This window comes from Palaemon carinicauda, chromosome 16 (assembly GCF_036898095.1).
Source record: "Palaemon carinicauda isolate YSFRI2023 chromosome 16, ASM3689809v2, whole genome shotgun sequence".
NCBI classification, from domain to species: Eukaryota; Metazoa; Arthropoda; class Malacostraca; order Decapoda; family Palaemonidae; genus Palaemon; species Palaemon carinicauda.
The window spans coordinates 111386541-111401558 of record NC_090740.1 but is presented as its reverse complement, the minus strand read 5'-3'; the positions used below and the strand labels follow the sequence as shown (position 1 = coordinate 111401558).

General features: G+C 35.8%; 1 protein-coding gene across 3 annotated transcripts in view; it reads right to left on the bottom strand.

Annotated features, from left to right (window-relative positions):
* Positions 1-1590: 1590 nt before the first annotated feature.
* LOC137655795 (signal-induced proliferation-associated 1-like protein 1) overlaps positions 1591-15018 on the bottom strand; it is a 92954-nt gene continuing 79526 nt past the window's right edge. For all 3 annotated transcript variants that reach the window (XM_068389944.1, XM_068389945.1, XM_068389946.1), the window contains 7 exons: positions 14807-14977; positions 10226-10555; positions 9846-9974; positions 7893-8034; positions 6288-7053; positions 3067-3291; positions 1591-2646 (listed from right to left, as the gene is read on the bottom strand). In XM_068389944.1, the coding sequence (XP_068246045.1) occupies positions 2421-2646; positions 3067-3291; positions 6288-7053; positions 7893-8034; positions 9846-9974; positions 10226-10555; positions 14807-14977 (1989 nt within the window). In that variant the 3' untranslated portion in view covers positions 1591-2420. The remainder of the gene's footprint in view (positions 2647-3066; positions 3292-6287; positions 7054-7892; positions 8035-9845; positions 9975-10225; positions 10556-14806; positions 14978-15018) is intronic.

Genomic DNA, 15018 nt, shown 5'->3' with positions numbered 1-15018 from the left:
ATACCTCTCTTCATTGTCTTCCTTGGATAGCAAGAAGCATAAATTAGTTTGTGGCACACGATATTTTCCACCCTGTTCCGGTCCCTGGTAACAGAGGACAACAGGCAGGATACGATTACTTAACATATTGATGATAATTTTAGCACATGGTCCTAGAGATTGTGAGGCACTTCCAAGACTGATCCCCTGGTTACGGTTCCTGCACTTGATGCAAGCGATCGTGTCCTAGTGTATGTTGTTCCTGATTACAGAGCACACATTTATTTACATCTCCCTTGCCCCCACTGTGCTTAGTGATGAGCATTTATGGCAGAGTTCCAAAAAGGATGACTTGCATTTTTGAGATTTCTTCCATGAGAGTGTCGAAAGTCTCCCCTCACTCTCGCAGAAGAACGTCACATTCGTGATTGTAGACTACTGTGGCCCGACAGCATTGCTCTTAAGTAATTCCTCCAAGCTTTACTTGGAATAACCTTATCACTCAAGCCGATGTTATATGCCCTTCCTCTGGAGTGGTCATGACTCACAATTTATTGGTCTGGCCACATTGTCAGAACATCATTGCATCATCCCTAACGGGCAGTCGGGGAAGGCAAAAATCCTGTCCCTACTACCGTAACGACAACACGTCCTTGTACCATAATGTTCACAAGCTGACATGTCTGTACATGCCACCATTCCAGCACCCGATCATATTCCTCTGTGCAATGACGTGTCATTCCACATCCTAGAGATAAACGACCTCTGTGCTATCCCTACCCAAGCACGTAGAACCGCTGACGTTACTTGTGTATGTCAACCCAGGTTGATTACCAGGTCTCTAACTTTAGAATTCGGATAATTTGTACTCGGCCGTGAGATGTCATAATGACAAAGATTATTTTACCTCTCTCAGCTAATCCCATGCATATTATTCATAAGATAAAAAATTACTCGTTCTACGGAGTAACCAAAGTCGTCTTTTCTTATATCGAGTCATTTCCAGTTCAGGAGAGGAAAAGTGAGCAGGAGCCTTTAACGCCCTTTCCTCGGGTGGTATCCCATCCTTGCAAGGTGACATGCCAAAGGAAAAATGTGGATATGGTAGTCGTAGTAGCCGCACTAAGTGGCCTTCCTCAGAGAGATCTTATTCTGAAAAGGATATAAAGTATAACAATTGTATTTAAAGGTAAATAGAGAAGCTAACCTTTAACACTGGAAATTTTTTGTTTAGGGTTTTCTATACTACCATATTAGTCAATTTTTTTTTTTTGCTAATACATTAATGACATAATGGCACCACAGACTCGAGATATCGACTTGAACCATTCTGCTGTAAGTTTACAGGAACAATTCTCACGTTCCTCACAACTTTAGATTGAACCACTGTTAACTACAAGTAACAGAAGAAATATACTGTACCTTGTTCAAAACTCTACTAAAAACCCTAAATATCCACGTGAAACTTAAGTTTATCAGGAAGGACGGGGATGTCAGAGAGAGAGAGCGGGTGAGGTCCAGTAGCGGCTTCGATAGTTAGCTTAATGACTACAACCTAAGATTCATTAAAACAAAATAAAAAAAAAACACACTTGTAAACAAATAACAAAATTGGATTTATCATAATAATTTTATTTTATGTACAGTTGAAATGATTTTGTATTAAAATTCTAATCTTATACATGGTAAAGGATAGAAAACTATGACATAACTGTTAGACAAAAGTCTCAGAAAAGATTTATACTTTGCCCTTACAGTTTTCATCGTACTTATTAGTTATAAGTAAACAAAATTAGTGCTATCCTTACAACAAAAGGGTTCTTTGGCTTAATAATGTACAAGTGAGGCATTTTTCATTCACATTAATGAATGTATAAACAAATTAGTTTTTGTATAGTAAGTTATTTATAATGATTTACTACACTAATACAATCAAAATGTAATTTGGTAACAATACTGTAAGGCACTAGGTATATCGGCAAATTTGAATTTTTAAGTAAAGTTGCCTGGGCTATTTAAAGCAATTAAAAGCTGTTGCATGAATGGATGGCTGATTGGTTAAAAAAAATGTGCAGCCAGATCTTTTTTTGTTTCCCTTCAGAGTCCAGCTCTTGCTTTTATACTGACATTTTTACGTAGTTTAATGTAATGACTAACCTTTCATGAAAAGTGAAATTTTTGTTGACAGCATTATATAACATCTCATTTAGATTACTTACTTGGTTTTGAGAGTAAAATGTATATATAGTACACTTTTCGTTGATCGAAATAATTTAAATATTTCCCAAACAAAAAATGGCACAGCTATGAAAATTTCAATACACAGCTCTCACTACTGTTTTATAAAAGCTATTTCAATCCTATCACTGCATCATATATGAAGCTGCACTTGAGAATTTAATGAACAATTCTAAATTCATGTACTTTTAGTGTTAAGAAAATTAAGATTTCTCAATCGTGTTAAAAAACCATTCAGTAAACTGGTGAAGCTGCTGTGCTGCTGCTCGACTGTCTTCCTGCAATTTGCGATTTTCAGTCCGTAACTGACTAACTTCATCCTCGAGTTGTTCGGATCTCTGCTGTTCTGCAGCTAACCTACGTTCTAGCTGAACAACGCGATCGTGCAAGATGGAAGGCTCAGAGGGTCCTACTTTGTCCTCCATTTGTCTGAAGAAAAGAAGTAATAAGTTTTTTTAATCACAAATAAATATTAGCCTAAAAACAATAAACTTTTTAAGGTGATAAGTATACAAGATACTGTTTCTTTAAATACTACAAATTTTATACAATGTGTATTTTTCTTAGCTCTACAAAACCATTTATATGGGGTTACTATTCATCGTGTTTTTTGCAACCCAATCTGGTGCTTCAAGCCTTGTGGTTCCAAGAGAGGAAGGTGTATGTTTATAAAAATTTTTGCTAAATATAAAAAGCTAGAGCTTCATAAATGTAAACAATATGGCTTAGAGGTAAAATTCAACAAAATAATACTTTTAATGTCTGTGGCCAAAGACTTCCCCAGAAAAGTTTAGACAAATTATGCTCCTATATTCATTGAAACAAATGAGAAAAATTAGCGCAGCTCACCGTCCGCTTGACTGGTGCGACCAATTTTGAGTTGATCCAGGTACAATATGGGTCTGGTTGTTGCCTATTATGTCTCCACTCTTTGTGATGGCTTGCGTAGCTGTATTCACTAAAGACATCCATTCTTGGTCAACATCTAAGCCCGTGTTCTTCTCAGCTTCTGGTCCCCTATTTTCACGGTTATTCTTAATAGGAGCACACTGGTTACTAGCAGAACAGACGTCCCTAAAATTTGAAGAATATAAATTTTTTTAGTTTATAAAGAAAATATTTATTATAATGTTGTTACTGTTCTTAAAATATTTTATTTTCCATTGTTTCATTTCCTCACAGGGCTGTTTTCCCTGTTTGGAGCCCCTGGGCATATATTATAGAATCCTGATTTTCATACTAGGGTTGTAGCTTAGCAAGTAATGATATTAATAATTTGCATTAAAAATCCTGTATAGTCTGAGCAAAATTAAACAATTAAAATATGCTTATAATGGAAAATATGTCATTTAAACTGTTTACCTAAATCACAAGCACCATGCCCACATTCTTGCTTAAAACTATGAGTCCTGAACTTTCAGCTGACATAGTTACATTCACATAATAAGCAGCACCTCCAAAATATTAATATTAGTTTACAAAAACATTCCTTTACTAGAGCCTTTAATCTTTTAGTACAAAACATTTTTTTTTAATGTTTTAGGTCAGAATTTCTATTTATAATACTGTACTAGATAAGAAACAAATTCCCTCTACTCTCCTGTCTTTTACACTTCTGCCTGAATTTTCATCTCGTTCAGGTCTTCATCATTAACTCTTCCCTATAATTATCAGAGGATTCTTATCAGTTTTATCATGGTAATTCCACATTTACTGCTGCTCTCCCATTCTCACTACATCCATGCACTCTCATTAAAAACTTCTATTTTGAAGGCTACTAATTCAGTACTGTTATGACCCTTTCAAAATCCAAAAAACAATTTCTTTCTTTTACCTACTGTATTAGCAAGATCATGATTGGTCTTGTTCACTGATCTACATCATCTTGTAGATTAGTTAGTAATAATAATAACAAGGGATGTGTCAAATAAAGGGATTTTTACAAAGGATAAATCTATTTCTGGGCGAGGAACCTGTATCGCCCAGTGAAATGCTCCTCTAGCACCATTTCTAAGGCATAGTTATTGCTGAATATACCTCATTCCTCATCAGCACTTGCATTGGACAGACGTGTTTTGTTTTGCTCGTGTGCTAAGTGTTTTCTGGAAGATGTCCGACGTTTTAGAGATCCCTGCTTCCAAGTTGAGTATTATATTTGTCTGTTTAATAATTTGTGTTCTCTAAAGTCTAGAGTCCACAAAAAAACATGTTTTAGTGTCGGTGTAGAGTATTCATTACTTAAATGCATGAAATAAAGTGTGACTTCTTCCTTTAATATCTATATGATCAGGAAAACCAGGATTATTCAATGTTTATTTACCTACAATAGCAGGATATCCAGGATAGTTCTGTATTTATGCCAGAGGTGTGCAATTTATAAAGAGCATTCGGTTTGTTGTGAAAGATTATATTTTCGGACAGTAAATTTTGAATAATTCCATCACACCTAACAATCAGTGCAAATATGAAAATCTTCTGGGTTAATGATCTTAACAGTAGAACACAGCATCATCTTTTTTAGTGAAAAAGAGAGGCTAACACTTACAAAATGAAAAAAGTTTACATATTTGGATATTTTGTTAGCCAAACATAACAGTCAAATTTGGATACTGTGTATACTGCTAAAGTGGCTAACTGATTGCCAAGTGAAACGTGTAGGATCAAATACAGTACAGTGATGCCTCAGCATACGAAAGTAATCCGTTCAAGATACGGTTTCGTATGCTGATTTTTTTCGTATCCTGAGTCGCGTTTTACATGAAAATAGCCTAATCCGTTCCAAGCCTTAAGAAAAGACACCTTTTTTTTCATAAACATGCTAAACTGTAGTAATAAACATGCAATGCAGCCATTTCTATCATTCAATAATTAACCCAACCGTTAAAAACAGCCTAATCCATTCCAGAAACCACCATGAGATTATTCAATATTGTAGTTATAGCCTAGTTATCCCCTCCAAGCCCTAAGAAAACGGTCAGTTCTTTACTGCTGTATAAAAGTTATAGTACTGTATGTAAAGCATTTGGATCAGTGAAGGTGTATTGTTACCTGTACACCTAAATTAAGGGTTGATACCCTGAAAAAAAAGGTACTGTACTCTCAGCGACGAGTTGGGATCTCGTAAGTTTTTCGTATCCTGAAAATTTTTTCGTATACTGGGGCATAAAAATCTTTGTATCGCTTTTCATATCCTGAATTTTTCGTAAGCAGAAACTTTCGTATCCAGAGGTATCACTGTACTCGGTTTTGAATGTAACAGATAAGGCATAAAAGCTGGTCGAGAATAAACAAGGTGTAGGATATTTTCTAAGCTCAAAATGAATGAGAGGAGCCATGAAGCGTACAGTATTTGTATCTAGGGATTCAGGCTATACATTATCATTAAAGAGATGGAGATTTACCAGTCCAATGAGTCAAAGTTAATACCTATTTAGTCCAATGCCAGACCCTATGAAGCTATTCAGTGCCCAAGAGGTTGTACGGCAAGATGGAAGAAAGGAAACAAGAACGGAGTTGAAAAGTAGAAAGTGCGGCTAGGGGCCGCAGCGACGGAGAGGACAGGGGGGACTATTATTATGTTGGAGTAGAAATAAAGGTCTACTAAGAATTACTGACGAGCTCTGGTATTCAAATTGGAAAGTTATCTTTTGTGCCTTTTATGACAATTTATGAATCTCTTTGGTTTCAAGGAAATTAAAAAGAAACTATCAACATCTAGGACATAATTCTAAGCCTATCATTTTTGTTGATTTTAATTTTCTAATGTATACCATGGAAAATTACTCATCTTAAAAAAGGGATTTTGAAGAAGGAAAAATCTATTTCTGGGCGAGGAACCTGTGTCGCCCAGTGAAATGCTCCTTAAAGCACCATTTCAAAGGTTTAAATACGGCTAAATATACCAGAGAAAAAAGTTGCATGGAATGCCAGGAGTATATCCAGCTCGCTCACCCCTAAAGGTTGTCAGTATTAAAAATGGGGTGAGTGATACCACTACCAGAGGTCCCTTTCCAATTAGACTTCTCCCTCCTCCAAATCCCACATTTTCATAAATTAACAGTTGTACTAACCTTTCTTGTGAGGCTTGATGTGCTGAATGTTGCTGCTCATGATTTCCTAAACCCTTCTGATCTAACCGCTGATCACTAATTGTGGCAGGGCTAGATGTTGCAGAGGAGTTTGAAATTACAGTTGCTGGCCTGGCTGTCAGAACAACAACTTCTGGCACTTCTGCACGACTTGAACTATTCTGGTTACTGTTAGAATTGGTAGGGGATGGTGTTGTTGCATGTTGCTGCTGAATGTTTCCACTGTTCTGATAATTACGATAATGTCCTCCACCAGACTGTGATGACACTATTGGTCCCTGGTTTGGACAAGCAGCGTTAGGCTTACTGGACGACATCTGTGTTTGATTCTGTCGATCACTGCTAGAACTGCTGCTCCCAGACTTCAATGATAAGCGATCCAAAGAACTATTGTTATTACCTTGACTTCCTTGGGCTGATGATCCAGCAATACTAACAGGGACTCCTAGACTTACACTGTACGCCCTGGGTCGATCAGCAACACTGGTCTCTTTGGATACCGTAGATTCAACATCTGATATATAATCAGGATTGATGAGTTTAAAAAGTTCCTCTTGTAAACTTGAAGACCCTAAATTGGCTGAATTCCTGTGACTACTCTTTCTGGGTGTTGCTGCTTGACGCAAGCGAGCCTCTGTGCCAACTGTGCGAGGGGACTGGTTTCTAGATGACGCAGAAGAAGGAGTAGTATTGCCACCTTTGACTCTACGTTTGCTGTGAGGTGAACCACTGCTAGCAGATAATTCATCTGACGAATACAAAAGTTACAAACTTCAGAAATGCTTCCACTTTACCATACAGAAATTCACAAACATGTATCACATTAACTGAAAATTCACCAAAATAGATAAAATACAGTTAAGTCATTCCACCCTACTTCCACAAATTGTTAGTTAAAAAAAAATCAACTCTAACTTGGCAAATTGAAAACACGAAAAAATTGAGTTATATGCCTCCTAGTCTTTGACTTTTTCAAATTTTTTACCAATAATTATATATTTCTGTGTTTTTCTTTCGTTTCTAAATTCAAAATCTTATTTGGAAAACCTGACATTTTGTTTTACCTTTCAGTAGACAACAGCTGTTTACTGAATAACGAAGACTTTTACTTCAGTTACAGATATATTCAATGAGTTTAAGACAATTTGTTGTCTGGTCTGATTTTTTTAATGAAAATTCTAAATGGAATTCTATATTACATGACACCTTTAAAACATTTCTAACTTTATAGCAACAAATAATCATTTAAGCAAATTCAGCATAAATTTCGTGGCTCCTAAGCCTTTGTGTTAGCAAGGTTTTACAGAACAGATTGATAATATAAATTTTACAGGAATACTGTAATTTAAAGCAGCAAATAATCATTTAAGCAAATTCAGCATAAATTTTGTGGCTCCTAAGCCTTCGTGTTAGCAAGGTTTTACAGAACAGATTTATAATATGAATTTTACAGGAATACTGTAATTGGTGATCTTATTTCAGAGGGAAATGCCCGTACATCAAATCAATAAAAATCTACAGCTGAAGAATAAACCTTGAAATTGTTTCTTTCTGTACATGATGAAGTAAAAAAGTCAAAACACATACCTTCACTACGTGTTGGATACAACCGTTCGGTGGAAGAATTGCTTTCCTCTTGTCCAGGTAAACGCGCCGAGTTGTTTGGAAGGCTGGATGATCGCACATTACCATTCAACCTTTCATTTCTCCATGCAATATACTCATTCACCTGAAATTATCATTCACTAGGTTTAGCCACTTAAAATTTCGTTTTTAGAACTACTACTACATACACAGAAACAAAATCTATAAAATAAAACTTACGATTTTAATACCTATCATCATTGTCCTATATATTTTGACAAACTTAAATAGAGAAGACTACTAGTGGGTTTGCAGAGTAGCCCTCCTATCTCATACCTTTAGAATTACTCTTAAAATAAATGGCTCCAATCCTGAAACAGTATTGCAATCAAGTGTTCCCGAAATCTGCTACGTAGGTCTGATTCCTTCAACCACCCTGCCTAGGCGGTATGCAAGAAATATGAGAAGTCTAGAACTCTTAATGCCAACGACACGCCCAGAGCTAAACAATGAAGGTTGTTCCACCATTTCCCTAGTTGTAGTTGGTTTTGGATCACTGGAATGTATGATATTGTGTATAGACTGGAAGTTTTGTTCCAATGTCAGTTGAAATGTCACTGAAAATCCCTTATTTTTAAGTGACTCATTGAAAAAAAATTTCCAAGAGATGTCAGGGTCCCTGGGAGCCTTATCCACATATGAACTGATAGGGGCTTCAATTTCAACAAATGAAGGAAAGACTGAATCTTCTTTTAAGATTTTAAGATGGACAATCCTGAAAAAGAACTTTTCCAAACATAGAAACCTTCAGCTTAGAGCCGGAAGGGATTTCTCCACACTAATCAAGACCCCAAACCTTCTCAATAACCTAAGCAACAAAACTTACTGGACTCAGCCGTTTATAGAGACGCATTCAAAATGAGAAAACCGTCCAAATATAAAAGAGCTCCTGATGGCTAGAAATCTCAGCTATTACGAGATTAGAGCTATAATTCATGCAAGGGCTTGGGGAGGTGTCCTAAGACCAAAACTACAGGCAATTTAATTGATATATTTATGAGCTGTTCATAAAACAACGGAGTTTCTTTGATTCTGGATGAATAGGAATGTATAAGTGAACATATGTCCCGTCTATCAAAACCATGCAATTCCATTTCCTCATTGCTCACTGGAATGATGAAATAGTTTCCATTAGAATATTGGTAAGAGCTGTACACCTGTTTAGAAATGAGACAGACATCTAGAACTGGCGTCCAAACCCCCCATGGCTTGGGAACTTGGAACTCGCTTGTAAAACCCTGGGGAAGGCTCTCATTACTTCCTCTATCACTCTCTTCTCTAGCAGTTATGTAATCTCTATTTTCAAAATTTAAGTTTTGGCTGAATTGTTTAGTAACCTGGAATGGATGATGTTCCTTTGACAAAAGAGGTTTTTAGTAGAAAACTATAGTACAACAACTTATTGAACAAAAAAGTATTTGCAACAGGTTTCAGGTTTGAACTTCTAAAGTTCCACTGATTCAACAGCATGGATTGGGTTTACTGGTCATAATTACATAGTGTCCCTTCACTAAGGGTTATAACTGTTTACTGCATCTTACAGAAGGATTATGAACATCAGGGGGAGTTCGTAGAAATAACAAGCAAATCTTATACCAGACAAAGATTTGGATCCACTCATATAAACAGTGTAACGTTACCCTTCCAACCTTGATTTTTCTCAAAATTTCTTTTGCTACTAGCAATCCTACATTTGGACTCTCTACCTAGTTGAGTCGCATGGCATTTGTAAAACCTTAATTTCATTCTTTGTATGAAACTAAGAACATTTTTGTGTTAATTTTCAAAACTTCCTAGTACCATAGAAAACAGCATTACAAGACTTTTTATATACGAACACAGATTTTCAAGAACTTTCACAATGGTTAACATATCTTAAACAGAGATTTGCAATACCTGTCCTTGGGAGATGACGGCAGCGGGTGGGACAATAGCTGTAGTCATTACTGGTCCCTCAGTCACTTGCTTCAGTCTCTGGTTGTCAATCCTTAGAGGAGCGTTGTCATAATCACCAGAACCCGCAAGCTGTTCATTTAAAAAATCTGTTATAGCGAATTTGATATATGAAAATATACAGGCTATAAAAACATAGGGTACTGATAAATGTTTAGAAGCACAGAAATAGAGACATGAAATTATAATTTTGAATTAGTAATCCAAACAAGTTAAATTTGATCAATAACAAGATTTTCATAGCAACATGCACCAGTGTTCTGTCATTCCACTGAAACAAAAAGTCTACCAAGGTAACAGAATCTAAAGGAATATCTGCTTACATGAGCTCCATCCTCTGGGTTTACATGCAGGGGTCGAGGATTGGGGGGAGGCACCGCATAGTTGGCATTGTCGCTCAAAGCATCGGTCGTACCATCGAGCTTGGGGTGGGACCACACGTGAGGAGGAGCATAAATGCCGACAGAGGCTTGACATTGAGATGTAGGAGATGGAGATGATGTTATTAAAGGTGTTGGTGTGAAGGAATTAGTACCAGGAGCACAGTAGCCAGGGTGTGCTCCCGAAGGAGTGTGACTCAAGTGGGGTGGATGGCTCGAGTTCCCCCGATTATGGAAAGACGATTGGAAGAGGTCGCCCCGTCGTTTAGTGCTCTGCAGATTAAACGTACTTTCAAAATTGGACTGATGCTATAGTGATAAGAAAGCAGAACTTTTAACTACAAAAAGTAATAATATAAAACACTTTTTATGCCATCTTCAGAAAGTTTAGAATTAATCTTCACTAAAACAACATACAAATAAACAGTGCAACATATCGTCACCCTCATAAACTAACTGCTTTAGTCATTTTCTCCACTTGTTGGGAAATAAAAAAAACCTTTTCATTTCCTAATTCTTTATATCATTGTATTGAGCTTCAATTAACAAATTCTAATTCACAAATTCTTCTGTTAAGAATTTGTGAATTGAAGCTCAAGGAAATGATATAAATAATTAGGAAATGAGAAGGTTTTTTTTTTTATTTCCCAACAAGCGGAGAAAATGACTTAGGCTGTTAGTTTATGAGGGTGACGATATTAAAAAAAAAAAAAAAAGCTTTCAAAAAAGAACAAAACTGTAGATTTTATAATGAAAAATAATTTTTTTGTAAATCGCAACCAAAATAATATCTTAAAACTAGCAAGTAGTAGAACTGTGTGTGTTTTACCCATGATAATATTGGATCCCCTGGAATCTCAAAAAAAAAAAAAAAAAAAAAAAAAAAAAAAAAAAAAAAAAAAAAAAGATAAACGACCGGAATCATGTCATCTTATAATAATTCTACAAATGACACTAACTACTCAAAAATTACACACAGCATACATAATAGAGACAAGAAGCTGTGAACTCCTTAACAACTAACAAACACTTAACAAAAATAGCTTAGCAAGTAATAATAATAATAATAATAACAAATACAAAAACTTGGTATTGTCCACTTTATAATTATAAGTTTTTGTCACCATTTCATCTTATGGAGTTACAGATGAGATATGTTATCTGCACTCCAAAAATTTGCGGGCCTTCCTGCAATTAAAGTGTTTGTCTTATTACTTTCATCTCTAAATGCTTTTAAAACCAGTTATTTCTCATTCCTTCTCATCACATGTCCAAACCATCTTAATCTTTTTTTCCAAACTTAAGCTATGGATCTTAGTAGTTCAAGTTCAGCATACATGTTACAGGTTTCAGAACCATCCATAAGTCTTTACTCTTTCTCGTGCTAGAAATAGGAATAAATGGCGAGCGATTGTGACGCAGTTCTGGTAGGCCCTGCTGCTGCCTCCGATGCCTTAGATGACCGCGGAGGTAGCAGCAGTAGGGGATTCAGCATTATGAAGCTTCATTTGTGGTGGATAATGGGGGAGGGTGGGCTGTGGCACCCTAGCAGTACCAGCTGAACTCGGTTGAGTCCCTGGTTAGGCTGGGAGGAACGTAGAGAGTAGAGGTCCCCTTTTTTTTTTGTTTTCTTTCATTTGTTGATGTCGGCTACCCCCAAAATTGGGGGAAGTGCCTTGGTATATGTATGTATGTATTAATCTATCCCTATTTCATCTATGATCGAACTACTTTCACTCTTACCGCTTTCTCAACTCGCATTTCAAAGTGCAGTGTCTTCTCAAGGTAACAGAAATGCTCAAGGTTTTCTAAGACCTGCTCATCTAGCACAACATGGTTTTCAACTTTACAATGTTCCCAATTCATTAGTTATTCCTTTTGCATATCACAAAATCTCTTACTCCATAGCTTATTTTGTACCAGAGCTCCTCTAATGACACAATTTGCTTAATTTTGTACCTACAATATGTTTGCATTTTTCAATATTCTTTACAATGCGTTAGTGAGTTTGTTTGTACTCTTCCTAAGCTTATAAAATTTAAATTTCTACCACTGTGTATAAACTCTATTGAAGATGTCTTCAAAATATATACTAAATTGATAGATTTAAACGATTCATTTGCCAGCATTTCTTTGCATTTAACATTACATGTTCTTTGGATTTACTGTATAACAAGTGTGAAAAAGGGCTTGACAAAATAAGTTCCCTAAAATAGTTTACTAAATGGTTAACCCTTTTACCCCCAGGCTCTTTGGAAATTTCCAACCCTTAACCCCCAAGGGGTTATTTTTTCCCCAGCACATTTTGCAGTATATTTTTTTTTAAATTGCTCTAACAGCCTTAATTTTTGTCATAGAGAGGTCAGGTTGGTCTCATTCTCTTGGAAAATGCCTGAATTTTCTCAAAAAATTATCAAAAATATGAAAAAAAAAAAAATTTTTATAGCATTTTTTTGCAAGGACGTACCGGTACAAAAAAAAAAAATTTAAATAGCATTTTTTTGCAAGGACGTACCGGTACATCCATGGGGGTAAAGGGATGAGTTTTGTGAAACGTACCAGTACGTCCTTTGGGGGTAAAAGGGTTAAATGTTTAATGTATAAACAAGAATGAAAGAAACTGAACTGTTGTCATGTTTTAGTTCATCAAATTAAAGAAATTTCCTAATTGAGTTGGAATGAAGATGATGTATCAAAAGCAGGTCCTTATTAAAAATTAAAGATTCATCTTTAACTACAGTACACATTCTATTTCTTCAAGACTTCACTTCATTCTAGGTAATTAAGACAGAGCGCAAGACAGTAGATGCCAAAGACATCTCGCTAGGAAAATTTGAAGTTTTCTGCCTTATTCATCAACCCTTGAACTTTGATATCTGATACCAGCTTGGTTAAGTAAGTCTCCACTTAGGGGACTGCATGTATATAAATACAGGTTAGTCTTTACAACTCTCTAGTAATTTTCATTATGCACCATAAATGAAGGGACCCCATTAGGTCGACCCACACATGATGTATGTATGAAGTGTGCCCCACAGTATCCTTTAACTTTCCCTCCAGATCTGCTTTCCTTCTAATCTATTTTGACTTTAAAGTGCAACTTCACGATTTCCCCTCCTCTTGAACCATGTTGCTTACTGATCCAAATTCATACATTCATCCATTCTAACAGGTCAAAGAAGTGGAGGTAAATTATATGGACAAACCATGAGTTGGCAGCAATTATTATTGATTGACAGGCACACACAGTTAATCTGAGAATCACATGTTGGACACTAACGTCTCCTAGTACAGTTAGGTTACAACATCTGGCATGTTCAGGTCTAAATGCTTGGCAAAATCCTTTTTTTTGATTTGCACATATTAAGCATAATCATAGCTTTAAACTGGTTAATGCCATATTAGCATAAATAGTTAATATGCTATTTTTAATCCAACTAATAGATGAAAATTTGAAGTTAACCTAATGTAGATTTGTGGCCTGTTATTAAATTTTATAGAAAACACAAATAGAACAGAAGGGAATATTTTCCATACTCATTATATAAAAAAACAATTAAAGAGACCTTTCTGGTATGTTTTCCATACTCATTATATAAAAACACAATTAAGGAGACCTTTCTGGTATGTGTATTATATCTATCCAGTATAGGTACTGATGCCAGCCGAACCATGGAAGAAATTAACTTTCCATAATATAAGAGAACATTTCACAAATCTTTCAGCTCGCCACAGGTTTGATTGATTTTGTCTTTTCTGATAAAGAGGAGGCAGGAATAACACCTATTGGATAAGCCTAATCATTTTGGACTATAATGATGACAAATAAAAAAATAATTTTCCTAAAAATAATACCATAGAAGAAATATAGGCTATAAAAGATATCAATGAATCATCACATTGAACACATGGTATCTTGTCTATAATTCCCTGAAACAAGGAAAAAATAACCTTCCAACATGCATTTATGGGGACTAGCGGGTAAGGTTGTAATCTCTCAAGTTATTGGAATGGGAGTAAGAATAACTTTTTTTGTAGTTATGCAGCCATGCAAAATTGCAATAAAAACTGGATTTCATAAAAAAATAGAAAAAGACAAAATTTTTGTCAATAAATTGCAATCGAGGAAAATGAAAATAAAGAAAAAGGAAGCTAAAAGTATTCACCAAAATTTACCTCAACAAGATATCAGATTTAGTTCAGGGATTTATTAAAGTCAGTTGACCTGAAATTAGAAGACAGCGACAGTAGATATAAGGTAAATAGGCAACAGTTCTGAATGAGAGGGGAGAAAAGCAATTAATATGTTACTCTGGTTTTGATGAAAACTATGGCACAATTCAATACTTGGTACAGAGTGATCAACATTTAGCACACACAGCAAAATATCTATCAATCCACAACGATAGGGTAAAGGGTATTTCTCAGGTTATGAAAATTGTTATAAAGGGTTAAGAGAGAATATGGCACACAATAATAAGTAATAAAACAAAGGTTTCAGCAACGATTGCGAATACTACAGACCTGAGAGGATCTTGCAGGTAAGGGCGGTGGAGAATCTAGGGCAGTCTGATCTTCAAGGTGTTCTGGCCATCGGTCACTAGAGTGACCTGAGCTTGTGCTTGAAAGGGTTCCCGCATAGTCAAAGTTTCTTTCGTAATCGACGGTTCGATCGTAGTCGCCGATGTTATTATTCTGTGAATGTATTAATCAGATCATTTAATCTTTAATATTTT